The sequence below is a fragment of the Aureobasidium namibiae genome (assembly GCF_000721765.1).
Source record: "Aureobasidium namibiae CBS 147.97 unplaced genomic scaffold scaffold_7, whole genome shotgun sequence".
NCBI lineage: Eukaryota > Fungi > Ascomycota > Dothideomycetes > Dothideales > Saccotheciaceae > Aureobasidium > Aureobasidium namibiae.
Window position 1 is genome coordinate 939414 of NW_013581202.1, and position 26639 is coordinate 966052.

The 26639-nt window shown below is 50.7% G+C and overlaps 14 protein-coding genes across 14 annotated transcripts; 5 read left to right on the forward strand and 9 right to left on the reverse strand.

Moving 5' to 3' along the window:
- Positions 1-356: 356 nt before the first annotated feature.
- M436DRAFT_44823 (mitochondrial phosphate carrier protein) lies at positions 357-1477 on the reverse strand (the record flags this gene model as incomplete). Its single annotated transcript, XM_013572468.1, has 4 exons — positions 357-388; positions 455-810; positions 871-1290; positions 1341-1477. The coding sequence occupies 4 exons, from the start codon at positions 1475-1477 to the stop codon at positions 357-359; spliced, it is 945 nt and encodes a 314-aa protein (XP_013427922.1).
- Positions 1478-2738: 1261 nt separating this feature from the next.
- On the forward strand, positions 2739-3918 carry M436DRAFT_72415 (uncharacterized protein; the record flags this gene model as incomplete). The annotated part of the gene is made up of 2 exons (XM_013572775.1): positions 2739-2893; positions 3072-3918. The coding sequence occupies 2 exons, from the start codon at positions 2739-2741 to the stop codon at positions 3916-3918; spliced, it is 1002 nt and encodes a 333-aa protein (XP_013428229.1).
- A 1059-nt stretch (positions 3919-4977) lies between these two features.
- M436DRAFT_44539 (uncharacterized protein) lies at positions 4978-6129 on the reverse strand (the record flags this gene model as incomplete). The annotated part of the gene is made up of 1 exon (XM_013572414.1): positions 4978-6129. One exon carries the CDS (start codon positions 6127-6129, stop codon positions 4978-4980), a length of 1152 nt encoding a protein of 383 aa, XP_013427868.1.
- Positions 6130-7671: 1542 nt separating this feature from the next.
- On the reverse strand, positions 7672-8086 carry M436DRAFT_63373 (uncharacterized protein; the record flags this gene model as incomplete). Its single annotated transcript, XM_013572692.1, has 2 exons — positions 7672-7750; positions 7806-8086. 2 exons carry the CDS (start codon positions 8084-8086, stop codon positions 7672-7674), a joined length of 360 nt encoding a protein of 119 aa, XP_013428146.1.
- A 358-nt stretch (positions 8087-8444) lies between these two features.
- Positions 8445-10412, reverse strand: M436DRAFT_45515 (glycoside hydrolase; the record flags this gene model as incomplete). Its single annotated transcript, XM_013572594.1, has 4 exons — positions 8445-10031; positions 10082-10119; positions 10173-10299; positions 10353-10412. The coding sequence occupies 4 exons, from the start codon at positions 10410-10412 to the stop codon at positions 8445-8447; spliced, it is 1812 nt and encodes a 603-aa protein (XP_013428048.1).
- Positions 10413-11488: 1076 nt separating this feature from the next.
- On the forward strand, positions 11489-13027 carry M436DRAFT_44981 (putative MFS sugar transporter; the record flags this gene model as incomplete). The annotated part of the gene is made up of 1 exon (XM_013572500.1): positions 11489-13027. One exon carries the CDS (start codon positions 11489-11491, stop codon positions 13025-13027), a length of 1539 nt encoding a protein of 512 aa, XP_013427954.1.
- Positions 13028-13221: 194 nt separating this feature from the next.
- Positions 13222-15060, reverse strand: M436DRAFT_45550 (DNA polymerase lambda; the record flags this gene model as incomplete). Its single annotated transcript, XM_013572601.1, has 3 exons — positions 13222-14691; positions 14747-14919; positions 14970-15060. 3 exons carry the CDS (start codon positions 15058-15060, stop codon positions 13222-13224), a joined length of 1734 nt encoding a protein of 577 aa, XP_013428055.1.
- Positions 15061-15805: 745 nt separating this feature from the next.
- On the forward strand, positions 15806-16837 carry M436DRAFT_45534 (uncharacterized protein; the record flags this gene model as incomplete). The annotated part of the gene is made up of 1 exon (XM_013572598.1): positions 15806-16837. One exon carries the CDS (start codon positions 15806-15808, stop codon positions 16835-16837), a length of 1032 nt encoding a protein of 343 aa, XP_013428052.1.
- Positions 16838-16925: 88 nt separating this feature from the next.
- On the reverse strand, positions 16926-17708 carry M436DRAFT_45249 (putative vesicle transport v-SNARE protein Gos1; the record flags this gene model as incomplete). The annotated part of the gene is made up of 3 exons (XM_013572544.1): positions 16926-17423; positions 17477-17590; positions 17643-17708. The coding sequence occupies 3 exons, from the start codon at positions 17706-17708 to the stop codon at positions 16926-16928; spliced, it is 678 nt and encodes a 225-aa protein (XP_013427998.1).
- Positions 17709-18000: 292 nt separating this feature from the next.
- M436DRAFT_81451 (50S ribosomal protein L35e) lies at positions 18001-18664 on the forward strand (the record flags this gene model as incomplete). Its single annotated transcript, XM_013572856.1, has 4 exons — positions 18001-18015; positions 18065-18207; positions 18364-18589; positions 18656-18664. The coding sequence occupies 4 exons, from the start codon at positions 18001-18003 to the stop codon at positions 18662-18664; spliced, it is 393 nt and encodes a 130-aa protein (XP_013428310.1).
- An 866-nt stretch (positions 18665-19530) lies between these two features.
- Positions 19531-20773, reverse strand: M436DRAFT_45765 (TPR-like protein; the record flags this gene model as incomplete). Its single annotated transcript, XM_013572637.1, has 3 exons — positions 19531-19788; positions 19819-20179; positions 20244-20773. 3 exons carry the CDS (start codon positions 20771-20773, stop codon positions 19531-19533), a joined length of 1149 nt encoding a protein of 382 aa, XP_013428091.1.
- Positions 20774-21133: 360 nt separating this feature from the next.
- Positions 21134-21889, forward strand: M436DRAFT_72424 (RWD repeat domain-containing protein; the record flags this gene model as incomplete). The annotated part of the gene is made up of 2 exons (XM_013572776.1): positions 21134-21200; positions 21258-21889. The coding sequence occupies 2 exons, from the start codon at positions 21134-21136 to the stop codon at positions 21887-21889; spliced, it is 699 nt and encodes a 232-aa protein (XP_013428230.1).
- Positions 21890-22502: 613 nt separating this feature from the next.
- M436DRAFT_72425 (uncharacterized protein) lies at positions 22503-23187 on the reverse strand (the record flags this gene model as incomplete). Its single annotated transcript, XM_013572777.1, has 2 exons — positions 22503-23099; positions 23167-23187. 2 exons carry the CDS (start codon positions 23185-23187, stop codon positions 22503-22505), a joined length of 618 nt encoding a protein of 205 aa, XP_013428231.1.
- A 1020-nt stretch (positions 23188-24207) lies between these two features.
- Positions 24208-24761, reverse strand: M436DRAFT_44704 (uncharacterized protein; the record flags this gene model as incomplete). Its single annotated transcript, XM_013572449.1, has 2 exons — positions 24208-24588; positions 24642-24761. The coding sequence occupies 2 exons, from the start codon at positions 24759-24761 to the stop codon at positions 24208-24210; spliced, it is 501 nt and encodes a 166-aa protein (XP_013427903.1).
- Positions 24762-26639: the final 1878 nt, after the last annotated feature.

Consider the following 26639-nt stretch of genomic DNA (forward strand, 5'->3'; position numbering starts at 1 on the left):
ACTCGGCATATACAAATCCCCCGAGGATACCCTTCAATTGATCCGGGAAACTTTGCCCATTCTTCATACGTAGTCGTGGCTTGCCTGCGGCTGTGTCGAGTGGAAGAGTTAACATCACATATCTATCAATCAATACTTTGTATCAATGCAATCACGGTATATTCTGTCAAGAACAACGCTTCCTTCAATCACATGTTATGGCAATCAGGATTCTTGTGAGGTATTGCTCTTGCCTGCTACAGCGTGTTCGCTTACGGGCATTGCTCAGACGATCTACGAGCCTATTCGTAACTGGACTATTGTTCCTTGGTCCATGGTGGCCCTTATACGAGACTCTAAGCAAGGATACAGCTATCTTATTTCGCGATCTCAACGCCGTTGGTTGCGCCTATTTCGCAAGCATAAAGTCAGCTTTTGGTCGACATACGCAGTAACAACCACAACGAGAACTTACCAAGAGCCTTCTTGATATCACCATAGATGGCGAATTGTCCAGCAGTCAATCCACCGACCATGAACAATCTAGTAGGAAGACCGGCGAAAGAACCACGAATACCCAATTCGCCAGCAATTTTGACCAGGCGCGAAACAGTGCTCTCACCAGGCAAACCCTTGGTCTTGTTGATCTTGGAGAGCATAGTGTCGGCAGGTTGAGAGACGATGGCAGCAGCGAAACCAGCAAGAAGACCAGAGCCGAGGTTTACAGAGGTGACAGTGCCGGGGCTCATGGTGGACTTGTCGCCCATGGTAGCAAAGATGGCCTCAGAGAACTTTTCGAAGGCGAGGAACTTGGTGACGGTGTAGGGAACCCTATTTCCTCATCAGTCTTGTTTTGACTCTGCTGACGAGTCAATTCAATGATCATCTTACTGCTTGAACAGGATGGGTCCGAAACCTGAGTAGAAGGATCCAACACCCTCAGTTCTCAGGATTCTGCTGAAGCCACCGACCAGACCATTGGCAAATCCGGGAGTACTGACAAGACGGATACGGGTAGCTTCCAGGGGACACAAAGCAACAGAAGCAAAGAATTCGGCACTGGCTGCAGAGACAGCGTAGACCAGACCACGGTTAGCTCTTGCGGTCTCCAGACCGAGGTAGTCAATCGACTGCTTCTTGAAGAACTCGTAACCTCCGAATTTGAAGGCACCCTGGACAAAGTACCCAGCAAAGGTAGGACCAACACCAGTCAAGAGAGCTCCAGCACCCTCATTGGCAATGACCTGACGGAAGGTAGCGATAGTGCCACGGTTATAGGTTGCGGGATCAAGCTGGATCTTAGTCTTGACACTGCGATGGATAAGTCACAAGGTTATAGTCAACATCAACATCGCGCTTACACATCGACAGGAGTGAAGCCACCGTGCGTGATGGAGCAGCCAAGGGCGCCAGCAAGAGCGAAGCGAGCGTAAAGGTCAAGACCCTCGGGCTGCTTTTTCGTCAAGGCCTGAGCCACTGATTGAGGAGGTGTGGTCATCGCGACTGCAAAAGTCTGAAAGCTAATGAGACGAGATATGCGATAGAGTCATCGTGTCTATTTAAACAGCAAGGAGGTTGCATCCTACTCGGAGATAACCGGTATTAATCGCGTCAACAAGCAGGTTTATCCAAGTGCTGTCCTTCGCGATGCACGTGGCTGGGTTGGAATTTGTGGTCAGCAAATCGTTCTTTGTTTCTGGAAGCAAGTTCATCTGTTCGAGTACACTGCTCTTTTCTTAACTCATGAGCTTAGAAGGAGTAGACCATCCTTCACCACTTACTCTCGTTGGATGTTGAGGAAGCGGCTTGGTGTACCAACGTTGGACAGGACTAAGACGCCTTCCTGCCGCCGGTTTCACGCGAGATCAGCCTAAGGATGTTGCAATTCATCCGCAGGAAGGCTGTAGCAATGTATACGCATTCCTGTCGTTTTCTCGAAGGACACTTTGTACGATCACATTCGTCAATTACTTTGCAGCTTCGAGAGAAGAGGTGGTGTCTGTCGCAATCGTCACGCTCTCGTCACTCTCGAGTTCTCCAGCTCCCGGACCTGGTCGGCGACCTGGTCAGCAATCGGGCTTGGCAACGCGTTGCCGAAGAAGCCGATGTTTGACTCGCTTCGGCCTTTCCGCTTCTTCGACTCCTTCCGTCGTCAAGGGTGCGTGTCAGTCTTCGGCAAGGTGTTTTAGACACGACCAACTCCAGCTGTGACACTATCATGCAACAAAGCTCATCTATCATATGCAGTATACCGCATCGACAGGGGGATTAACTTTTGTTGGTTTCTCTCATAGTCAAATAGCCTGCTGCAGTGTTAGAGTGTACACCGAGTACAAGGCAAATTAGACGTTCAAGGCCAGTCCAGCCAGCCCACTACTACATGCGTGTGAAAATTTCTCTTCTTCTTGCGCCTTCATTGTTTCTCAGATGCGATTGCGACATCTTCTACTCAAACATCGCCGAACAGAATTACACTTTCACTGACGATTCATCTTTTCGGCCTTCATCTCAAAACTCTCTCCCCGCCAAAAACCGTTGTCGAACCAGACTATTGAGTGACTGGAGGGATATAACTCTGCAATCGCCCCATCTATTCATCATATTCCACCATCACCATCACCATCTGCCCTCGAAAGCGCAGCGCATCTTTCTTTGTTCAGTCCATTCACACGTGAGAACATTTCTTTCATTTCCCCACGACGACAACCTCTCGGGCCACCGCTCCGTCCGACAATTCTACGAAACAACCCACACAAACGATGCCATCACTGGTTTCAGAATATGCAGCCGGCACGCTGTTCGGTGGCGCGCTTTTCGCGGCTGGAGTCTTTGCGCCTAGCACGATTGTCGCGCAGATGGAACTCGAGGACTTTACTATGGTCAAGGCAATGTTGGGAGCGAGTGCTACGAGCGCGTAAGTTCTATCTACTCATCAAGTCTTCTCTGTGCTTTGCGGAGAGGGATTGCACATTGCATTGGGTCTGATGGATGAAATCTGTTCCCTTTGATATTACAACATGCGTCAAAACAGCCTTCCACGCTACCCTCATCTCCGAGTCTTTCGAAAAACAGTATACTAACATGAACAACAGACTCGTCGTACATCTAGCCGATTCAACAGGGCTCGCAGCAATGAAACCCCGTACTCCCCAATCCATCGGTTTCTTCCCTTACGACGGCAACATCATCGGCGGCGCCATGATCGGTATAGGAATGGCATTGACGGGCGCATGTCCTGGTACCGTCTTCGTCCAAGCAGGCGCAGGTCTTCCTAGCGGCATCTTCGTTCTCGGCGGTGGAATCCTCGGAGGTCTGCTCTTCGTCTTCACTCAATCCAGCATCGCCAGATTTTGTGACGGCAGAGCAAGCAGCAAGACAAACTCTGAATTGACCATTCCCAAGAGTGTTGGCGTTAGTCCTTGGGTCGTTCTTGCCATGTGGGAAATCATGTGCTTCGGCATGCTGCAGCTGCTTTCTGCTGTCAAGAGCCATGCCACCGGAGCACAAGGTCTTGTGTCACCTGTGCTTGGAGGCCTTCTCATTGGAACTGCTCAAGCTTGTGCTATTGCACTCACTCGCCATACTGTCGGTACATCTGGTGCCTTCGAGGATGTTGGCCGCTGGATCCGCAATGTGATCTCTGGAAATGCGTCTAAAGGTCCCATCACCGCGTCTGTCATGTTCGATGCTGGCATCATGTCTGCAAGTGCCTTGTTGGCTCGTTTCCTGCTGCCTGCTGCTGCCGCACAAGCATCATCACATCTAGTCTCTCCATCGACTGCGATCATCGGCGGCGCAGTGATGGCTTTCGGATCCAGGCTGGCTGGCGGCTGTACCTCTGGCCATGGCATAAGTGGTATGGCGACGTTCTCGTGGGCCAGTCTGATTTCGGTTGGTAGCATGTTCGCTGCTGGTGTGTTGACCGCAGCCTTGAGGTGATTCGTAAACTTGTTGTTGCTGGATTTTTCTTGGGGGCGGTTTTGGTTTTTTACAATGATACCCAGCTTTCTTTGTACAGTTTTTCACCTTGCAAGAAGAAGCAAAAAAGAAGTTTCGACAAACATGGCAGACGTCGAAATGTTGATACAACCAGGCCCAGTGTTGGACAAAGAAGGAATACCTCAAAAGCTTATGCAGAAGAATTGAAGGTAAGGAGCGGCACTGATAGCCTGTGCAGTCGTGATTACGAGACAGAGCAATCGGTAAATAGGCCTGGCGGTTTTGGAGGATACATTTTGCCGTCAACTTCCAGCGACGGCCCACAAGTGCATCGTTGCTCTCTGGGCACTTTGTCCATGACAGACGGAATGTGTTTTCCACATCCCCACCAGGACACCTTTTCTGCAAGGTCGATGTTAGCGATACCATGCTTTCAGGACGTCACGCTCAGACTTGAACTTACTGCACTTGGGGCAATCTGCACGCATGCACATGTTGGAGTATGACAGCAAACGGGCGAATGTGGCGGAAGGGGAAGAACGGATGGGAGAGGTAGGGGTGGGAGAGCGATGGCTTAAAGCAGGGATCCCTCGAACGCACCGGCAGCATGTCCAGTTAAGGGGTTGAGTGCGTGCATGTGCATGCTGCTTGATAACCAAACGCTTTCTTGGTCGCAATCGCCTCTGTGCTCAGAGTGATGAAGAAAGAGGATTAGGTCGCCGTCCAAGACCCTTTTAGTGTCGTTGGCTGCAGAAGTAGATGCTAGTCGCCTAAACCTTCCCCTCCTCCACGCAGTCGGATATCCAGATGCACAGTTCCTTTGATAGATAGAACGCAGCCTCAACCGAGAGTCGTGATTGAATCAGTTCTCTTTAGACTCAACTGCCATCTGGAAAGAAACGTGCATTGTGATATCTCCAATTGTTCCTGTATGTATGCAGTTGCAGGAGTAGGGCGAAAGACTTCAGCACATGGCAGATCGAGGTTCCCTGGTACCTGGTGAAATTGGTGTGCATAAAAGGGTCTGTGCAACAGGGCATTGAGAGATTATGCATGAAGCTAGACCGAGCCAGGATAGATTGGTTCGGCGTGCATGAGGCCATGGAATTCCTGGTTTTCGACCATATTCAACATCGAAAGCCACGAAGTGTTGTCGGGGCTGTTCTGCATACTGATACCACTGTCGTAGTCTGTACCGTTCTGTTGATTACCAACACTGGCCGACGTGGCAAGAGTGCTTGTACGCAACACTTCTGATGCTACCTTCTTGACTTGTACGAGCACATGTCCCGAGATGGCCCAGTTTCGACTCAGCGATTTGAGCAGTCCGATGATCAGAGTGACTCTGTCACGGTGCTGTTCTGTACCTGCATTGGCACTACAGGCGGACAACTGTACGATGGCGCCGAGGACAAGTCCACAGACGAAGAATGGAGTATGCTTCTGTACTGGAACGCGGACGGCGGCTAAGTTGGAGAGTTCCTTTGATGCATTGGTTGCCTTGACGGAGTGGGAGCGCTGTGTAGATGCAGGCGCCATATGTCTACCTCTCTCCGCGCATACAATGTTCGCGGTGACTGGCAGTGTGTTAAGCAGGTCGCTCCTGGGAAGATGCAGATATATCGTAGCGCAGTGGATGATCATGTGGCCTTGGAAAAGCACCTCGTCGACCATGTTGTAGACATTGACGACATCCGCTTTATCCTGTGGCAAGCCGTGCATCCAGCCAGCCAATGCGTTGTCGACCACTTGGACCTGGTCTTCATTCTGACTTGCTGCGACCGACAAAACTCTAGCGAGTATTCGAGCAGCTTCGATACGGTAAGCGAATGATGAGAAGTGTATATCCTCGTCTGCAAACAACCGCATATCAAACTGTTCGAGAGAGGATGGCTGTGGTAGGCAACCAGCACTCGCATATACCGTCTCTTCACACGGAAGCAAAACTTCTGAACGGACAGTGTTACTTCTGAACGATGGAAGCTTATGAAGAGCCGCTAGATAGCCGTCCATGACATAGAGCTCCCACCACGTCCTTCGAAGACTTTCCTCTAGAATGGCATTGCCATTGCCATGTGCTGTTGCGAAGTTTCTGAGATTCATTCCAAGTTCAATGGCCAAATTGACGGCTGCCTGCATCATCCCTGTGGCGTCCATCGCTTCACCTCGTGCATGTAGAGCAATTGCGAATAACAATCGCGCTTGTACCATGAACGAGGTTTTCTCGACTTCGCTTGCAGGTCCAGTAAGATCTACACACATCCGGAGAGCATCACTCGATACTGACGATGAGTAATGACTTCCGATGAAACGCACGACTTGTCGCAGATACTCGGGATAAGGATGAGTATAGTAGAAACATTTTGGAACCAGAATTGGATGGGCGGCAAAAAAGTTGGAGTAGAACAAATTGACCAGCTCATCCTCATCTACAAACTCACTGACCAGGGATTGCCGATATGATGGTTGTAGGTGTTGATCTGGCGACACTGCAGGCGTCATACCGTAGTTGTTGAAGCCACTCGAGCCATCGTGGACGCTCGAGCTCGCATGGCTTGGGATCGTGGGCGAGGTCCAAACAGATTCTTGGCCAATTGACGCGTTCACACTTGAGCTCTGGTTGTGATGCACAGAAACATATCTGCTCGATGGCTGGCTGTCGTCAGAATCGTGCGTCCGTTTCGTCCCTCTATAACCGCGTCTCGAAGGCGTGTAGTTGCATGGAGTCAGACCTGCAGTGACACAGCGCGTGCAGACAGGCTTCGCGGCGTCGCATTTTAGATGTTTCTGTCTGCAGGCATCGCATGCCAAAGGAGATGGCCGAGCTGTCAAAGTGTCTTCGGGTGCGGTCATGGTCTCTTGGCTCGATTTATTCCTGAGTCGTTGTCGCACAGGCACAGGGTGTAAGTGGCCGCAAATGGTTCGTAAGCATTAGGGTCGAAGGTGATGGGTTTGCCCTGGACGGCGATGTTAATCTGTAAGACGGCGATCTAATCTATTGATTTTTGCTGCGCGGCTTGTCTTCCCGTGTGCAAAGTGTGGCACGCACTTGGGTATAAGATTGCGCGATACTCTCAAGAGACAGAACAGCGTCCATCGAGAAGCAGTGTACTCTACACTGTATTCGTATACGTCTCTGTTTTGGAAAGGAATGTGCTTTCTATATGAATACTCGAGTAGTGAGGACATTGCTCTCCACCTTCCTCAGCGGAGCGTGGGATTCACGAATTAAGCACATGGGGAAGTTGCGGCCTTGGGAGGATGGCTGAATGTTTCCCGCAGTACTTCTCAAGTGTACCTACGAGACATCATACATGCAATATGGGCCATTTCTGTGAGCAGAGTAATTAATTCTATGTATCCAGATAGACGAGTGCTGATGAGTGTATACTCTTTCTATCATCAATTGGCCAGTTATATTTCGAGCTACATCAAAGACGCTTCCGAGATGTGACGTGTACTCGGGCACAGACATGAATGTATGCGAAGAAAAAGGAAAACGTCCTCGTTTGGATATCTTATGGAAAAGGTATAGAGAGTACAGTGTCAAAGATCTATCTGTTGGCAGCCAGTTCCCGTGGTATGCGTTATGTACAGACCGGCCGGCTGCGTCGTTGTAGAAGCGACCCGCCATCTGGAGATGTTTCCGAGAAAGATGCCGTGGTGTACACGTGCATCACAGCTGTATTCGGTGCGAGGAAGGAGGGTTGCTAAAAGGGATTCGGACTGCGTGTGTTTCGGGGGTATGTGTGTCTACTCGTCCTCGGGGTCGGCAAGGATGCCCTCGGCCTCGAGTCTTCTCCTGGCCTCCTCAAGGGCCCATGTTTGAATGCTGTGAAGTAACAGTCAGCTCTACCGCTGTGGTCTACGCAAAGGGCAGAACAAACCTGGTGTCGGGCTTGTATGCGTAGCCGATGATGCCGAAGGCCAAACTGCCAAAGAAACCCCAGTAGAACACGTTCTCCCAGCCCTCCTCCTTGTACTTCTCGCCCGGCTTGACGCCGAAGAGGACACCGCCCGGAGGATCGTAGTGGTCGTCGTGTGAGGCGCCGCCGCGCAGTTGTTGTGTGGTGGAAAGAGCTCGGCGCGCGATGAGGGATCGAGGGGTCGAGGTGAGAGCCAACTGGGCGGCGCGGCTCGAGAAGGCGGTTGGTCGTATCAGAGGCATGGCGGCAAGTGGTGTGTGTTCTTGAGGGTGGCTCAATGGCTACAGTTGATGACCGTCCGACCTCAAGCCTGCCGCCCGCTCGCGACGTCGAATGCCAAGACACGAGCCCCGGATGGGCTTCACCATTCGCTATTGCTTGGCAATCTGATCGCTCTTTCGTTCTGACCATTCTATCTCTGCGAAGGGACGCAGTCAAAAAGTTAGGACAGGGAGTCAACGGACAAACTGTAGTCAGTCTGTATCAGTGGCATACACCGCTGAGATTGAATGACGAATTGGAGCAATTGATCAAATAAGACAAATTCATCTTTGCACCCGTATACTACCTGTGAAATTCTATATACACTCCTCCAATGTCCTAAATTTCTGAAGTACCCAACACTCCCTCATAGGGTCTGAGTGTGATGGTACCGCTCGTGGGCTTATCCGGCTGGCCAGCAGTATAATTTCCAGCCACCCAGTTCTTCACCTTAGCTGTCTCAGGAATCTGCCACTTGACTTCATCACCGGAGAAGTTCAAGGCGAGAACGAATGCTTCCTTCTCACTTGCTCGCTTGTACGCAAACACCTTCTTGTCATTCTCATCAAGCACTTGGAAGTCTCCATACACGAAGACCTCCTTGTGTTCCTTTCTGTTGGCAAGACCTCTCTTCCAGAATTGCAGGACAGAAAGCTTGTCAGGATCATCCTGCTTGCGCTGGGCCTCTGCGTTGATTTGCTTGTAATCGGCATTGACGCGCATCCAAGGTGTAACACCCTCCTTGCAGAATCCAGCATTGGGCTCTGCAGACCATTGGACTGGGGTGCGTGAGTGGTCGCGAGCTTTTCTCTGCATTACATGGCGTGCAAAGTCCAGTTTTTCTTTGTTGTTCGGGTACATGTTGTTCATCTTCTTCCAGTAGTTGATGGTCTCGACATCCTTGTATTCCTCGGGATCCCATTCTGCTGGTACGTTGCGCATGCCAAGCTCTTGACCTTGGTAGACGTACAGTGTACCGGCAAGCGTGGTCATCATGAGGCAGAGGAGCTTCGCAGCCAACTCGCCTTGTTGAATAGAAGAAGGAGAGGAGGAAGAAGGAGGAAGGGAAGGAAAATACCTATCGCACGATCGAGGGTTGTCATGATTCTCTATGAAGAGACTGTTCCATCCGTCCTTGTCGATCATCAGGCGTTGCCAGTGGGAGAAGATTTTGCGAATTTCGTCGGCTTCCCAGTCACGCAGGGTCATTCTGTACTTGCCAATCTCGTTGTCAATGTCGACTTGTTCGAAGATGAAGATCATGTTCAATTCCTTCTCGTCCTCGCGGACAATCTTGAGAATTTCGTTTTCGTCTCTGACGAAAGGCATCTCGCCGACGGTGATTGTGTCGTACTTGTCGAGGACTTCTGCTCTCATAGTCTTCAGCCACTCGTGAAGACGAGGTCCATTGCAGTAGTACTTGTAGCCTGGCTGATACTTGTGATCAGGGGCAACAATGTCGGCATCGGGGAAAGTCTGGACTTTGGAGATGTGGTTGATGACATCCATACGGAAGCCTGAACAACCACGGTCCAGCCAGAAGCGCAGCACATCGTGAACTGCTTCACGAACATCGGGGTTCTCCCAGTTCAAGTCAGGCTGTTCGGCGGTGAAGAGAGATAAATAGTACTCGTCTGTTTTCTCGTCATAGGTCCAGGCACTGTTCTCTTCGCCCAGAATCATCGACCAGTTGTTAGGAGGTTGACGGGTGCCGTCCTTGTCGTACTTGGCAGGCCTCCAAATGTACCAGTCACGCTTGCTGGACTGCTTCGAAGAGCGAGAGTCGAGGAACCAGGCGTGCTGGTCAGAAGTGTGGTTGACAACCAAGTCCATCATCAGTCTCATATCTCTCTTCTTGAGCTCACTGATGAGGTGATCAACATCCTCGAGACTGCCATATACGGGATCGATGTCCTTGTAGTCCGCCTACAGATTATCAGTCGATCGTCGAATATGACAACCATCGATCCACTTACGATATCATATCCCATATCAGCCTGAGGACTCTTGTAGACTACAGAGAGCCCAAATCAGTAATTGTACACCCGGCCTTCTACAAACACTCACTCGGCGAAAGCCATAGCACATCAACACCAAGATGCTTCAGATAGTCCAGCTTTGAAGTGATTCCAGGAATGTCGCCCCAGCCAGGTCTAGTACCTGCACCAGAGTCTAGGAACGAAGCAGGATACACCTGTTTCATATCAGTCTTCTGTCTCTCGTAGATTCATGCAGTTGAATACTTACCTGGTACACGATTGCCTCCTTCCACCACCGCTGCTTGTTGATACTGCTGACCTCACACATCGTTTCTGACTGGAAAGTTGTATACAAAATATGAATAGAAGACAGGTTGAGAAGATGAGGGCTTTGTGTTGAACAGGTAGTATCGAGTCCCCCACATATCGCCTCCCCGCTATTTTCCTCCCCCAAAAGTCGACTTCGTCATTGACGTGTGGACAACGTGACAACTTGCAGCATCTTTCAACCTCAATATCACAGAGTACCATCATATCACTTGGCCTTTCATGTCCATACTGTCTATCTTCATGACCTAAAGGACATGGAGATGACGGCGTCTTGAATCACCAGAATACATGTGTCATGATTCTCATTGGGCTGATAACAACGACGAAAGTGCATTATGATTGATTGGAACAAGATACCATCCGTCGAGAAATTCTCACGCCTAGCTACCTTTGGATACATCTTTAGTTTAGATCCTCCTACACTTTTCTATACACACTTCATTTGTAGCAGGGTGGGAGACCCGGACTTTGACAGCCATATAATTGAAGCCATAGGCTTGCGTGGTTCACAACAGATGGTGAACATGTCCAGAGAGAGTCGGCGACATGAAAACTCTTGACAGATGCTTACTATGTATCGCAAGACTGCACGAATTTGTGCACAGTCCTGAGGAAGGAACGAGAGGCTCTAGCACATGTCAGAGATCGGAACGACTGCCTATTTAGTAAATGTCCGCTCGGCATACCTTCCCCAGCAGTTGTATCGACTCTGTTGAGAGGCTCCGCCCACCAAAAATTGTTATCAAGGTCTTTGATTTCCATGGGTGACTCCACAATGTAGTCGAGAGTATGAAGGTAGGCCGACGACGAAGTGTGTCAGAAAGGAAAACTCATAAAGACAGTTCATGACCGAGTGTCGAATCAAGTCTTTCCTTCGTCATTGCCTTTTCAGACACCACTTCCAATTCGACCCTCTTCCAGTCCTGATCGTTGAGCTCATAGCGACAATTTCTTCTAATATCTGTTCACAATCACGAATTGAAGACTCGGCGATTTAGAAGAGGTCCTTTCCCTGATAGAATAACATATATATCGCTTGCTCTACCGAGCCGCAACACAATGCAGGCAATAACCATGCGCCTCCCGGCGCCCTACATCTTCTGCTCAATCCTCATCTCGATAGGAGGCCTCCTCTTCGGCCTCGACACTGGCTGTATCGGTCCCATCACTACGATGCCTACTTTCCTCGACTCATTTGGCCCGCTCTCCTCGACTATCCACGGTATTTTGGTCTCATCAATCCTGATACCGGCATCCTTGACTTCTTTCTTTGCCGGCAATGTCGCAGATCGCATGGGTCGTATCAGAACTTGTTCTATCGGTGGCTTGGTATTTGCAGTGGGAACTGCATTGGAAGCAGCTGCTCAGAACCTTGCCATGCTGTTTGTGGGTCGCTGCATCACTGGTGTGGGTGAAGGGCTGTTTCTCAGTACACTTGTAGTGTATGTGTGCGAAATCGCTCCTGCTAGACAAAGAGGCGTATTGGCTAGTGTGCAGCAGTTGCTGGTCACCATGGGTATCGCAGTGGGCTACTTTGTCTGCTATGGCACTGTACGAAGCTCCGCCACGAGTTTCAGCTGGAGGTTTCCTTTTGCTTTGCAGAGTTTCCTTGCTTTCACTTACGCAGTATCCGCGTTCTTCTTCTTGCCAGAGTCACCCAGATGGCTCAAGACTAAAGGCAGAATGGACGACTCACACGACGCATGGGAGAAACTAGGAATCGCCGATGCCGAGCGTGAGAAGGATGAGCGGAGCAACCAAAACTTGACGGTGCAAGAGCCAGAGAGCCTGGCATTAACTCCCATCCGCTCACGCCAAAGCATACACTCCGCCCACCAGACCTCCTGGCTCGCCGTTTTCGCAAAAGACGTCCGCAAACGCACTTTCCTAGGTTGCTTCCTGATGGGGATGCAGCAGCTCTCCGGCATCGACGGTGTACTCTACTACGCACCCCTACTCTTCCAACAAGCAGGTCTGAACTCGTCCACCTCTTCTTTCCTCGCCTCTGGAGTTTCAGCATTACTCATGTTCCTCATCACCATCCCCGCTTTCATCCTCGCAGATAAATGGGGTCGCAGGACCTCGACGCTGGTGGGCGGTATCCTTCTCAGCAGCACAATGTTTCTCATCGGCGCTTTGTACGCATCCGGCGTCGTCCACGGCTCCCACGGCGCCGCCCGCTGGATCGTAATCATCCTCATCTACATCTTCGCACTAACATACTGCACAACCTGGGCCGTGGGCATCAAAATCTACGCTTCGGAGATCCAACCGCCGAAAACTCGGGCGCCTGCAACAAGTCTTGCGCAGAGTTCGAATTGGGTGGTTAATTTTGTTGTTGCGTTTACCACGCCTGTGTTTTTGCAGCGCTCGAGTTCGGGCATTTACTTTATGTTTGGGGCGGCGAGTTTGTTGACGGTGGTTGTTTGTGCGACGGAGATGCCGGAGACGAAGGGCAAGACTTTGGAAGAGATTGATGGGGCGTTTGAGCATGGTGGTGAGGATGGGCAGCAGAAGCGTTCGGTGGGGAGGAGGGCAGTGGGCTTGTTGAGGAAGTGGCAGCGTGGTCGTCTCGGTCAGCGTGGGGCGCCTGTCGATAACCATGAGATGTAAAGGCTAGGACGAGCAGAGAACTACGACATAGATTGGCATTAGAATAATACTGAAGTGATACTATAGTGATATAGAGACTAGACAATAGAGTAATCAGAATACTGCATTTTGCTTATCGGCCCTGATCTTGTTAATGAATAGTTATTCTGATACGATGCACTCCATCCCCTGGCCATCTTCCATCCTCCTCCAAACTAGCAAATTCTATGCTCAGGAGGTCTCCAAGGCACCCCCAACGCCTCAAAAATCTTTCTCTCATCCCTCCCCTCCACAAGCGTACCCTCACTCAACTTCTCCCTACCATAATCCCTCAACACATCCTTGTAGAGTCCGCGCTGATTCAACCTCATACCCTTCTTACTAGCCAACAACCTCATACTGCGATTGAAAATGTCATTGCCAGTGAAATAGAGTAAAGCAGCTCCCAACTCTGCTTCAGGCACAAGTAGAAAGTCAATGCGACGCCAGATTTTGCTGTGAGGCAAGCAGGAAGCACCGTGCCATTTCGTGCCGTCTGCTTGTGAGGTTTGGGCGAGTGCTGCGACGAGAAAGTTTTGGGTGGTGAGGAGGGGGACGAGGCGGTCCATAACCGTCGTGCGGATCTCGTCGATGGAGGCTCCGGGCTTGGTGATGAGGAGATCGATGTCGCCCGAGTTTTGGGCGCCGCGGCGGTAGGAGCCCATGGTGTAGATTGTGTAGATTTTGTCTAGGCTTTTGAGTGCTTTGGTGACTGTGGTAGCATGCTGCTCGACTTCGGCGCGAGGGATGCGGGTGTTGAAGTCGTCGTAGTGGGCGACTCCGATGCGTTGGTTGTCGGTCAATTCGGCTTTTTGGAGCAAGTCGTCGAGTGTCTTGTGACCTGCACTGGCCCAGCGCTCAGCTGCATGTATACCCACACCATAGATCTTCAGAAACTTGTTGAGGATCTGCTGACGCTCGTCCATCTTGGTGGAGTCAAGTTTGCGCAGATGAGATGTGCGTACGATCTCCTCAATCTTTTCTGCTATCGAGGTACCGATACCAAATACACGCATTCCTTCTTCCTTGGTAGTGACCTTGGTTGGATGTTTTCTCAAGGCGGAGATTGCTTGACGGTAGGACTTTGAGCGCCATGGGTCGCGGGTTTGGTCGTAGTAGTCGGCCAATTCTTGCAGGACGGACAGCGTCTGAGCGTTCGGACCTTGATCGCCTTTACCGCCAGTGTGTTTGTGCATGCACGTGAACTTGTCTTGCCAGCTGCTGGTCTTGCGTCTCTTATGACGATTACCATCTTCTTCATCGTCAGAGGCAAGGGGGTGTGACTCTTTGGCCTCCCTAATGGCCGATTCGAGCTCATCCTCGTCCTTGCTCTTGGCTTGTTGCTCGTCGTTGTTGATGGGCGAGAGTGAAGCTAATAGTGATGCTGCAGAAGACGCCAGGTTGGAGCTTGCCTCTGGCTGAGGTGTCAATTGCGAAGACGAAGCTGCAGCAGCTTTTCCTTTCGCAGGCTTGAGTTTCAGAGACACATCGGACACCTGGGATGGAATTGCCTGGGGTTGTACTGCTGTGATGGGAGCTGGCAGTTCGTAGCCCTTGACTCTGAATTCAACGCTTGATGGGTCCACCAGCTTGTAAAACTCCATACATGACGATGGGTAGTTCTCATTGACCAAGATAACAGCAGTCTATTCTTGTCAGCTGGGTTGTTCATATCTGAAGGCAAGTGTGAGAGCAACTAACAGGAAGTTCCCTCAGCTTGAGGTATGTTAAGAGCTGCGGGTAATCATACTCGCGATCAGTAATGATGTGAGTGACACTATCGTTGAATTCGTTTTGCCAAGTTGCGCCATACTCCAAAGCTCTGATAATCCTTTGTCTGCGACCAGGGTGTGTATCGCTGTTTGGAAAGAAGTCTAGAACATCAGTGTCTGAGATGAGTAGTGTGTGCATTCCTATGACTTACAGAAATGGAGGTTCTGAAAGATGCGTTGTGGTTCTGGGACAATTTTGATCTCAGCAACCTGCTTACCCTTTCTTTTCTTATTCTTGATCATAGGGATGGCCGAAGAGGCAGACGGAGCAGACGAAGAAGGCGGCATTGTGACCGCAGGTCTATCGAGTGCAGGTACTCCAATTATAGTGTGATGATGTTGTAATGTAGGAGGAGTATCTTTGACGATTGAATTAGATGTGCTGAGCTCTTCCAAAAGCTCAAGAGGTCTCTTAGTCCTCCTCGGGTTAGAAGTTTGTTGTGAAGGCTGTGGCAGAGGTAAGTTCATGTTTGAGACGGAGCGTGCAAAGCTGCCTGGAGTTCTGCCTGGTGTACGACGCGAGCGCGAGAGCAAAGTGGTTGGGTCACCGAGAGTCCTGCCCTTGACCTTCTGGAATGACTCTGCTAGACCCTCATCTTCAGCCTCGTCGCCCTCATCATCTAAGGCATACAATGCATCGAAAGCGACTTTCTTCCTCGCGGCCGCATTCTGATGATGCTGAGCCGCGATAATGTTGATTACTGCTTTGCATGGTGAAGAAGACATTTGATATATATGCCGAGTATCCTTGGTACTCCTACCCAAAGACGAGCAATACTATCGGTACGCAGTTATGACAGTCTCACAGATAGTCGCAATAATTCCCATCATAGTGACTGTAGTGGTTCGATGGAGGGCGTGAGGCAACCTTGGTGAGCAGCTCGGAGGTCATCGATCTCCGCAATCCGGGCTACAAATCTCGAGATCGCCCATCTTCTTGTCTGCCACTCTTGCCTTTTTGGATTCGGAAACCAGGACTTCAGCAACAATGTCAATCAACGCACCGTCATTATCGTGTTTGCGAGTGCTGCGAGCACTGGTCACACCAAACAGCAACCAACTCTGCACCTCAGCAACACGCAACTATGCCACCAAACCGACATCACCATCCGCCGCAACACCAACCAAGCCCTTAGCATACAAACCACGCGAAAAGGAGAATCCAGACGAGGATCCGGTACCGAAACCACTAGTACGACCCATCGGGCTGCCACATCCACCACGAGCAGGTGAGAACACCGGCATCGACGATCGCAGCTGGAAAGAACGCAGAGATGACTTTACAAATTACGACAAGCATCTCGTGCGTCGCAAGAAGCTCAGCGATACACTATACCGCCCTTATTTCCGCGACTTTAGCGCTATGCGTCACTTCAAGGGAAAGACGTTCTTGTCTCCTCAATCGGTCTTCAAGGCTGAACATGCCCTCTGGTTCCCCAACTTGCGTGGTCGCACTCTGGAAAAGGACTTGACCAAGAATGCCGAGAAGAAGGATTTGGTAAAAGCATTGAAGGGCAAAGTCAGCGTCGTCGGTATCTTCTCGTCCGGCTGGGCAGAGAACCAAGTCGCGACTTTCTGTTCAAAGGAGAAGAACCCGGCATTGCACGAGGTGCTGGAGCAAGAGAGGCAAAGAGGCAAAGCAGGGCTTGGTCAATTGGTAGAGATCAACCACGAACCCAATGCGCTCAAATGGTGGATCCTACGAGCCTTTGCGGGTAGATTGAGGGCTCTGCGACCCCAGCAGGACTGGTCCAAGTACTTCTTGATCAGACGCGGCGTCGAAGACGACATCCGAGAAGCCATTGGTCTGTTGAACAGCAAGGTTGGCTACGTCTACTTGGTCGACACCGAGTGCAAGATTCGCTGGGCTGGCAGTGCCATCGCTCACGAGCTGGAGCAGGAGAGCTTGGTCAGGAACCTGAAGAGAGTCCTGGCCGAGGCAAGAAAACCAAAAGAGTCACCAAAGAGCGAGCGGGTTGACAGTCTTGTCGAGGCGGCCACTCCTCAACAAGTTCAATGATTATACCCTGATACAGAACCCATGACATAGCAAAAATGTTTTCCCCTCCCAATGCCCATCAACTCCTGAACTCCTTGCAGTGACTTGTCTACCAAAAGTACATGAAAATCAAGAAGCAAAAGGCAATGAAACTGCCCATGATTATACCATCCCGCCTCTTCTTATTGCCTATCCTGCCAATCAGGCTGTTGATGCCAGGCACTTGGCTGGCTGCTCCAACTATGCGACGGTTGATGCTGGTGAGCGTCTCCCTCTGGATACCAAATTGCTCGTTGATGGCGTATGCCTGTGTGAGAACGGTGTCTGTCATGTTGTGACTGTTGTCTATGCGACTGCGCTCGTCTAGCATGTAGTCTGCCTCTGCTTGCTCGGGGTTTTGTGCACGGTAGGCGTTGATGTCATTGCGAACGTTGGACAGGAGGTTGGCGCGGTCTCGTTGGTGACCGATGTTGGACTTGAGCTTGTTCAGCTCTCGGCGGTGTTGGTCTAGGACTTCCTTGTGACGGGCTAGATTCGTAGACTTCATGGCGGAGGCGGTAGGGTCCGAGTCGAGTAGGCGCGAGAGTTGGGAGATGAGGGCTGATCGCTGTCAGGCATCAGTCTTATTGAGTGAGAATAGATGGGATTTGAGCGGAATACCCTCTCGAGTATGTCCTGGAGTTGCGCTTCTGTTCGTTTTTCATCCTCGTCGGGTTTGGCGGGGATGTTGCTCATGGACGCATACTGAGAGTAGGTGTGGAATAGGGCATCTGTCTGGACGGTGTTAACTTATTGCTGGAAGACGTAGAGTCATAAGAGCAAGCACCTGCGTCTCGAGAGAGCGAGCCTGTTGTCGCAGTTGTGCCCAGCTGCCAGATCCAGAGGAAGCCATTTTGGTAGAGTTGGAATTAATGTACAAGTGGAAATAGCCAGGTTCGAGGTGACGCTCTTCACGTGCGAGTCGCGACTGCCCGTTGCGTAAAGTGGCTGGATTTATGCAGACAGAGTTATGCAAGAGCCGGAGCAAGTCGTCGAAGTCACGTGGCCGAAGGGCTCTCACGCCAAGGCCGGCCCCGTCTAGCGGCGTCCGTCCCACACCGTGCGAATTTGCGCTTTCGTTGATTGACCGAACTTCACACATTTTCGATCCACCGTCGACCTCATCCTACTAACTCACAGCGAAAATGGTGCGCGCCCTCGTCATACGTCCTCTCTGTCACGTCGGAATGCTGACGGAATACATCGCAGTCGTCCGCTAAGGTCAAGGCTAGCCAGCTCTGGAGCAAGAACAAGGATGAGCTCAAGACTCAGCTCGAGGAGTTGAAGGCCGAGCTGGTCCAGCTCCGCACCCAGAAGATTGCCGGTGGTGCCCAGAGCAAGCTCACCAGAATGTACGACTGATCCTCCCGCACCCCGAATCGAATATCAAGAAAGAGATGGAATCATTGGATCCGAAAAAACATCGAAAAGACACATGCACCCACGCACACACACGAACCTCGCGACTCCACAAGAAGAAATTTTTCTGACATTCATTCTGCCTATAGCCATGATGTCCGCAAGTCCATCGCTCGCGTCCTGACCATCATCAACATCAACCAGCGCTCGCAGCTGCGCATCTTCTACAAGAACAAGAAGTACCTTCCCCTCGACCTCCGCGCAAAGCAGACCCGTGCCATCCGCAGAAGATTGAGCAAGGAGGATGCCTCGCGCGTCACCGAGAAGCAAAAGAAGAAGCAGACCCACTTCCCCCAGAGAAACTACGCCGTCAAGGTACGATAAACACTTCCTCTTCGACAAGCACGTCAGGCTCTTGTACTGACAATAGCTTCCTTCCAGGCCCAATAAATGGTTTCGCCCAATCTCTTCCGACTCGCTACTTCCCCCTTCCCACGACCATAGTGGAGATTCCTTTTTTCTTGGTTTCCGGCGAAATGGCTCTCGAGGACACGGGTTTTATCGCACTTCCGACTTGTTAGCCCAGAATGTAGCCAGCATCCAAGACTCAACCTTAAAAAGTTTCGCGCGCGCAACTTGATCGGCGTTGAAAAGAATGACAAGCTGGGGTTACTCAAAAAGACCAAAATGATCCAAATGTTTTTTTACGCAAAGAATATTCTCGTCTTCACGTCCGCGACAACGTGCTTCTGTGACAGGTCGGCGCCGCCTTCGATCTTCCGACAACAGGGTGATTTAAGGTCTTCTCGCATTGAATCCTTTGACGACGGCGTACATGGATGTTTGTTCGAGTCTGAGAGCATCACCAATCATGCTATCGATGCTCGCAAACCATCGTAACATTTGACTGGACTGTCGCCATATCCGACTTTGGCTTGAGTACCCGCGAATCGTAACCACACTGTTGGTGCTGATAAATCATTGTGATACCACTCGTATTATCTTGTTGGTATGCCTTGAAGAGTTGTTCTCACGTAGAGCCGTGGTGCTTTGACCTCGCCAGAACAATGACCCTAATTTTCGATCTGTTCGTCATCTCTGTTTGGGATATCTAGACATCGTCAACAGTCTCTCTTTGCTCGTGATCCTCTATTATGATTAATCCATCGACGCTCATACACCACCATAACAACATTTGTGTCATTCTGATAGTGGATTACAGCCACTTTAAGGATTGTCTCATGTTTTAATAACGGAACAAAGTCCGTCTATTCTCTCAAATCTGCAGAAAAGTATCTATGGTATCAAAACAAAATCTACATGCCAGCCATCTCCTCATCAGCATCAGCAACTTCATCATCCTCATCAATACCATCCCACTCATCCTCCTCATCATCTTCCTTGCCCTCCTCAGGCGGAGGACCCAAAACCTGACATTGGGCCTCGACCAACTCCTCAGTATGCTGCTTGAGTCTCTCATCCTCATACTCCAAGACTTTGTACAGTCTAAGCGTATTCAACAACCAACTCCTACTCGCCTTGAGCATGCCCAACACCTCTTTAGCCTGCTCAGACTGCTCATCATTCACCGCGTCTCCAGCAACAGCTTTCTTCTTATCCGCCATCAACTGCAAACACCAACCCCCCAGATAACAAGCTTCAACACTCTGATCGTCTTCCAACGCCAGCCTCTCGAGCACATCCATAGCCTCATCTTCCATATCTGCTTCCATGAGCAAGCGCGCCAGACTGACGCGAGTGGGGAAATCAGGGACGCTGGGGTCGGAAGGGTCGAGGTCTTTCCACATGCTGATGCTGCGGGTGAGTGCTGCGCGCGCATCGTCGGGTTTGAGTTGCGAGAGGCGGACGGAGGCGAGGGTTTGGAGGACTTCGGGGTTGGAGGGGTCGACGAGCATGGCTTCTGTTATGAGGGCTTCGCAGCGTTGTTCGGCGTCTGTTTCCCATCTGTGGAAAATCGTCATCTTAGCAATCGTGTTCTTCTTGTTGTGTTCTTGGAGCAAAAACTTACGACAAATCAGTCATGTAGACTTCGACGACACCACACAAAGCATTAGCAAGCTTCCCCCTCTTCTCCAGCAACTGCACTTCGACAGTCTCATCCACATCACCCACCGCAGCCTCCAACTCTGCAATCTCCCTTTTGAGCACCGCAGCGCCCTTCTCAAACCACCCCACACTGCTCGCACCACCCTCCTCGCACAACTGCGCCATCCACAAAAACTTTTCCGCACCGCCGCCCACAGCCTCTGGGATGCTGCCTTCGGGATCCGCAGCCACAGCTTGCAAAAAGTAGTCGCGGGCTGCATCTGCGTCGCCGAGCTCAATGCAGATTTCTCCGAGCAGGTTCAGGGCTGGGAGGACGGCGTTGGGGGTTTTGAGACGGCGGACGGTGACGAGCAGGGTTTGGGCGTGTTGGAGGGCGAGGTCTGGTTGAGAGGTTGAGATGCATTGGATTGCGAGGTCGTAGAGTTGTTCGGGGGTTTCTTGGGGTTTGGAGGCAGAGCTCTTGGGGCTCTTTTGGGATTTTGTTTTGGCCATGGCTTGTGTCTTGTTGCTTTGGTAGCTTCTGTGTCGATGGGTTTGACGGTTGTCCAAGGGTATATCTGTTGCTGGCGCTTTCTTCGAGTCGCGCGGGGTGTATGCGATGCTGTAGAGTCAAATGTACAGACCAGGCTGGTTCAGTATGTTGCAAAGACAGAAGAAAGAGCAGCGGTGTGTGATGAGAGAAAGAAATGCCCTTTTCCGCTACGCGCGCGCTGCTCCAAAAAATCTCCAAGCACAGACACTCGAAGCCGACGTCAATTGTCCGTTTTGTTTCGCGAACTCACGGCCAGCGGGCCCGCAATTGCACAAGCTGAACATTCATCTTTCCAGTCAACCACCACCGAGTCACTCAACATGGGCAGAGAAGAACAAACAGAAGAGCGCGAAGTCCTCGACTCCATCTTCCCCGACGAAATCACCGGTTCGTTTTTGACTCGCTCAGCATACACCCATCTCCAACCACTGACCACACAACCAGACATCTCCGAAACCGAATACCGCGTATCCATCCTCCTCGAAGTAACCGAAGATGACGACTCCACCACCGAACCCCCAACTCTCATCCTCTCAGTCTCATACCCCGAAGACTACCCAGACGTCGCTCCACGACTAGACCTCTCAGCCCCACCAAACGCTCCCAAACACAAACACCTCGATATCCAAGATGACAAGACAAAACTGCTAGATGGCTTGACCGAGACGATCGAGGAGAACCTGGGCATGGCTATGATCTTCACCCTCGTCACCACCCTAAAAGACGAAGCCGAGTCCCTGATCCTGCAACGCCAACAAGCAGTCCAAGCAGAAAAGGACGCCGCCATCGCCGAAGCAGAAGCAGAAGAAAACAGGAAATTCGAAGGCACAAAAGTCACCATCGAGACATATCTGGATTGGAGCAGAAGGTTCAAAGAGGAAATGGCAGAGGCAAAGAAAAAGGCAGAGGAACAGAGGGAGGCTGAGGAAAAGAAGAAAAAGGGTGCAAAGGAAGAGAAGAAGATGACGGGGAGAGAGCTCTGGGAGAGTGGGATTGCGACTAGGGCGTTTGTTGACGAAGACGATGATGGTGCTGATGCGCTCGAGGCCATGAAGAAACTCAAGGTCGAGGCGTGAGCATCGCTGTCATCTAATGACGAAGAAGAAACAGATGGAGCTGCACCGCCATTTCAGCTCGAGCATGCCTCGCGAAGGCAGACTGGACTGTGTCAACACCACCCTCCTCGACTGCTGCAAGGTTGGGCCTTTGAAAAGTGGACATCGGCTTGCTGCAAAATTCTCCCTGCAAAGCTGTATAGAAATCTGCTAATGTATATAGAAAAACATTGGAACAGCAGAGGAGAAGCCGAACCACAATTGACGACCGTCATGACATCTTTCTTGCACGTTTCACCCATCCAAAAAGAACTTGCTGCGTGACAGAACTTGAGCCAAGATTGCCTCTGAACAACACCATCGCCCCGCGCCGCAGTATGCTTGCTATCTACAGCTTCGAACGTGTGTGAGACTTTGTGCACAAATGCCATGACCAATCACTCAACGCCCAAAAGAGGTGAGATACAGGTTTTCAGTGTGTGTATGCATAAGATCGGACAAAACTAAAAGATACATCCATACGAGGCATCAAGCCGCATTCATGAAAGAAAAAGCCACCAGGACTTTTGATATCGACACGACAAAAAGGCCAAGTCATCCATCATCAAAAACCATCTCATCTCATGCTCCATGCTTAAGCAGAAGCATCCTTCAACACATCAAACTGCCCATCATTGCTCACCCCCTTATCCTTGGGAATACCAGCATCACCGGCACTCTGCTGCGCATTCCTCGCCAAATCATTCACAGCCTGACGGCCCGGATCATTCTTACCACCGATATCAGTGGTGAAGCTTGCATTAGGCGCAGAGGCATCAATGTTTCCTTCAGTGATGTTTTTGCCATGGGGGTGTTGAGCCGCAGCGCCTGATGTGCCAGAAGAAGAGTCAGCGGTGGTGTTTCTCGCGAGATATGATGATGTGGCAGCAGGTCCACTGCCAGCGCCATTCCCCACGATTCCTCTGGCCGAGTTGAGTTGCGCTTCTTCGTTCCAGCCCTCGAGTGCCTGTCTGGCTTCTGCGTCTGGGGCCGCTTGCAGCACTCGAGCGCCAGAGGTGTCGCTGTTGTTTGTGGTGGTGGAGGCAGAGGGTTGGGAGGATGCTGCTGCGTGGCTGCCTGCGCCGCCGAAGGAACCATTGGAGGATAAAGATTCGGCGGCCAGAGAGTCCGAGGTGATTGTTCCTGCTGACTCGACTTTGGGGTGAGAAGTACCTTGGGGGTCGTTGGTGACCTGTGAGGATTGGGGAGTTAGAAGGGTGTGGTTTCGGAGGGAGATGGTGAGGAGGGGAAAGTTTTACCTTTGTTCCTTGAGAAGACATGATTTGATATTATGTGTGTAGAAAAGGTTCTTGATGGATTTATTGAACGGTTGTTTTTGTATGAGATCAAGATGAGAAAGAATGGCTTCACTATGCTGCCTTTTTGTTCCTGAGAGCTTCTCATCAGCTACCTCATCTTCGAGGTATCATCATGGCGACGTAGCCAGGTAGCTCTCTTCGACATCCTTGCGGAGAGTTTGAGCCCATGCGATTGGCACACCTTTTTGCGACATGTGCTGCAAGTTGATCGTGATCGTTCTTACATCACCGGAGCTTCAACCCCTCCTAACCCTTGTACAGAGTGCCCCGCACCGTGCACAAATGACATGGGTGATTGTTGGAAACAGTGGCACTTCGTCGGACTGACTGTCTGGGACATTCTTCATACCTGCAATAAGAGTCCTCAAGGACAGGAAGTTGCGGGTTTCATGGCTGTCGCTAGAACTTACTCGATGCTTGTGGTTCGAATAAACATCCAAGAGCCTCTTTCTGACCCACTCCGCCCACTTCCGAAACGTCAAGTTCGCCGCAAAAAACGTGTTGCAAACCCTCTCTTCAAACCACTCCACTTCTCTCGTGTTGCAAAGAATTTAGCTGGAAAGAACGTTGAGCCTCAGTCCGATTGTTGAGGGTAGAGACCTATTTCGCCGACCGATGCAGTAAATGCTTGAGATGATCTTGCTGTCAAGAAAAATGAGGCTCCACAAGAAAGCACGCACGTCACACGAGCAAGACCAAACACGATCTTGAAGATTTTCGAAAAAGTTGGTACATTGAGTTCATTTTCATTCTCCCAAGCATTGCTGAAATGCTCATTCGTGATTAATCGGCCATGCTGTAAGACGGATCCAATAGAATGCCTTGCGCGCTCGTTCGCAAGGAGGTATGGTGTAAATAAAAGTACATAGAATGGTTCATTCCTTCATTGCAAGCCAGTTGATTCCGAAGCGCCCTGCGCCAGGAATTATCAAAAAGGCTGCGTAATTGAAAAATGGAAAGTCGTCAAAAGGGTCAAGCCCTTTACGAGGAAGCGCTGGAGGGGTCGTTCTTGGGGTAACCGTAGTCCTTGTTGGTGGTGTCGGAAAGACCGGCCTTGCCCTTGGCCTCGCGGGTGACAGCGTCGTTGGGGATGCCAGAGAGACCATCCTTACCCTCACGGCCAACACCCTCACCGAGGGTGGCATCAGCGCTGCGGGCAGTGCTGTCACCAGTGGCAGGCTCGCGGAGAGCGTCGTTGCCGTGAGAGATGCCCTCGGAGAAACGGCCAGAGCCGACATCGACAGTGCTGGGGTCCTTGGAGTTGAAGTCAGACTTGGCGGGGGGAGCCTCAGGCTTGGGGAGGTTGCTGCGGCGCTCCTCAATGAGGTCGGCCTTGTTCTGGTCGGCCTGGTCGACGATGGACTGAAGATATGTTAGTAGATATTCTTGTATATGGACCACATGAGATGACTAACCTGCATGGCAGCAGCGTTGGAGTCGGCAGCGACGTTACCGCCGTGGGCCTTGGAGTCACGCTGCTCCATCTTGCGGACGTCCTCCTTGGTGTAGTGGAAAGTCTGCTCGGTACCGGACATGTTGATGGTGTTGTGGGTGGTGGTAAAGTTGAAAGGAGTAGTTTAGTGGATGGAATGTAGATTTTGAAATCGTTTGAGATGTAAGATGAATAACAAAGAAAACCTCAGAGCATGCGAGAGAGTTCATATTTGAACTCATTGTCGAGCTCAATTGCAAAAAGTTGTTATGACGTTGACTTACATCATGTAGTGGGGCGTCAGCATCAACTGCGTGCAATTTTCAGAAATCAGAAACTCGTCGAACGCCAGGATGCCAATTAGGCGGACTGTGCACACCACAGCATCATCCGATCCATCGTGGATACCAATTTCGTCGACGTTGGTGGTGAAGCCAAGGCGTTACAGCTCCACTGCATCGGAGTCGCAACTCTTGCAAGCCCTGCAAAATTCGCGATGGAGGATTCAGTCACCTCGCACATCACATTGCGATCAACGGCCTGCAGTCGGCTCTACTTGATACAAGCTGTTTTCGAGTAGGTGCTCTTGGGTTGTTCCAAGGAAAAAATGACGCAACTGTAGCAATAGAACCAACACTCACCTGGACTTGATATTCGGAAGTTGCGCATCCCCTCGGCAACATTTTGCCCGTTTTGGTAGGTGTATACTCATATTTTCAATGCTGCTCTGGTTTCAAGTGATCCTTTTCGTAGAAAATGCATCGATTTTAGGAGCTTGTGGTGCTGTGAATGTAACCCGGGATACGCACGTTGAGCGGAGGAAAATCAAGTAGTCGAACCATTCGAAGCTGCGCATGTGATGATAGCTGTCGTAGGCTACTTTGGCAAATCATGCCTCATACAGCATAATCGCGTAACGAATTAACTCAGCTTAGAGACTGTCGATTAGACTACGAAATGAGTGTTGTACGCCTCGAGAAGCAGTATATGGTTGGAAGATCAGGTGAACAACCTGGCCAATCATTGCAGCCTTCGTGATGAACCATCAAGTCGATCAGGGGTCTGGCACCTCCCGACAGCAGTTCTTGTCAGGGACTCGAAGCTGGGGTAGTGGGTATCCCGCAATGCCTCAGGTGTGTTGTCGTCTTTGGTCCGCATGGTATTTCGGTCAGACCCCTTAGGCGACGTAAGGATCTGGGGGCACGATATGGATCCCGGGGAATGCCCAAAGACTGGCCCCTAAACAGAACGTAACGTTCTGGTCTAGCCCATTTGGTATTGAAAATGATAAGTAGTGACGACGTGGGCGTGTGTACGTACCTATTGTCTTGATGTGGTCATGATCATGTCGTGTGTTATCCAGACTTTGACCAGGGTTGCACCGCCAACGAGTTTTTGCGAAACAAAATCAGAGATAGTCGGTGCTAGGCTTGGATTATGCTCGCAACTCTCGTGCCGGTGGTTATTTCCGACGAGTAACCTGTAACTGGACTGGTTATGTGGGCGAGTGTGGTCAAATACACGTCGTTGTCGACCAATGTAAAGTCGCTGAGTCGATTGGAACAAAATCGAATGCCCATGTGTTGTTCTAACTCCAAGTTGGGCACTAAAGTTGACTCCGTGAATCATCGAGACCATGGGTTATATCCCTGATCACTCTCGACAGTACTGGCATGTAAGCGATACTGCAATATATAATCAAGTAGACAGATCGATAGAGGTGTAGTCGTGGATAGAGCTTCGGATGATTGGCCGAAAGCTGAGACCGTTAGAAGTTGAAACACAGGTCACGAGTTTTGGATATCCCCTCGCGTTTTGGTGGACAGCAAATGATTACGCGGTATCAGAGCCACAGCAGAGGATAGGATTGAACGATGGTATGGATGAGATGGATCAATGTAGACAGATGATGATACAGAAGTACGTCAAGGAACGAAGCTGTCGAGACTGAGTGTAAGAGCTACAGTTGGCACGCTCAGAG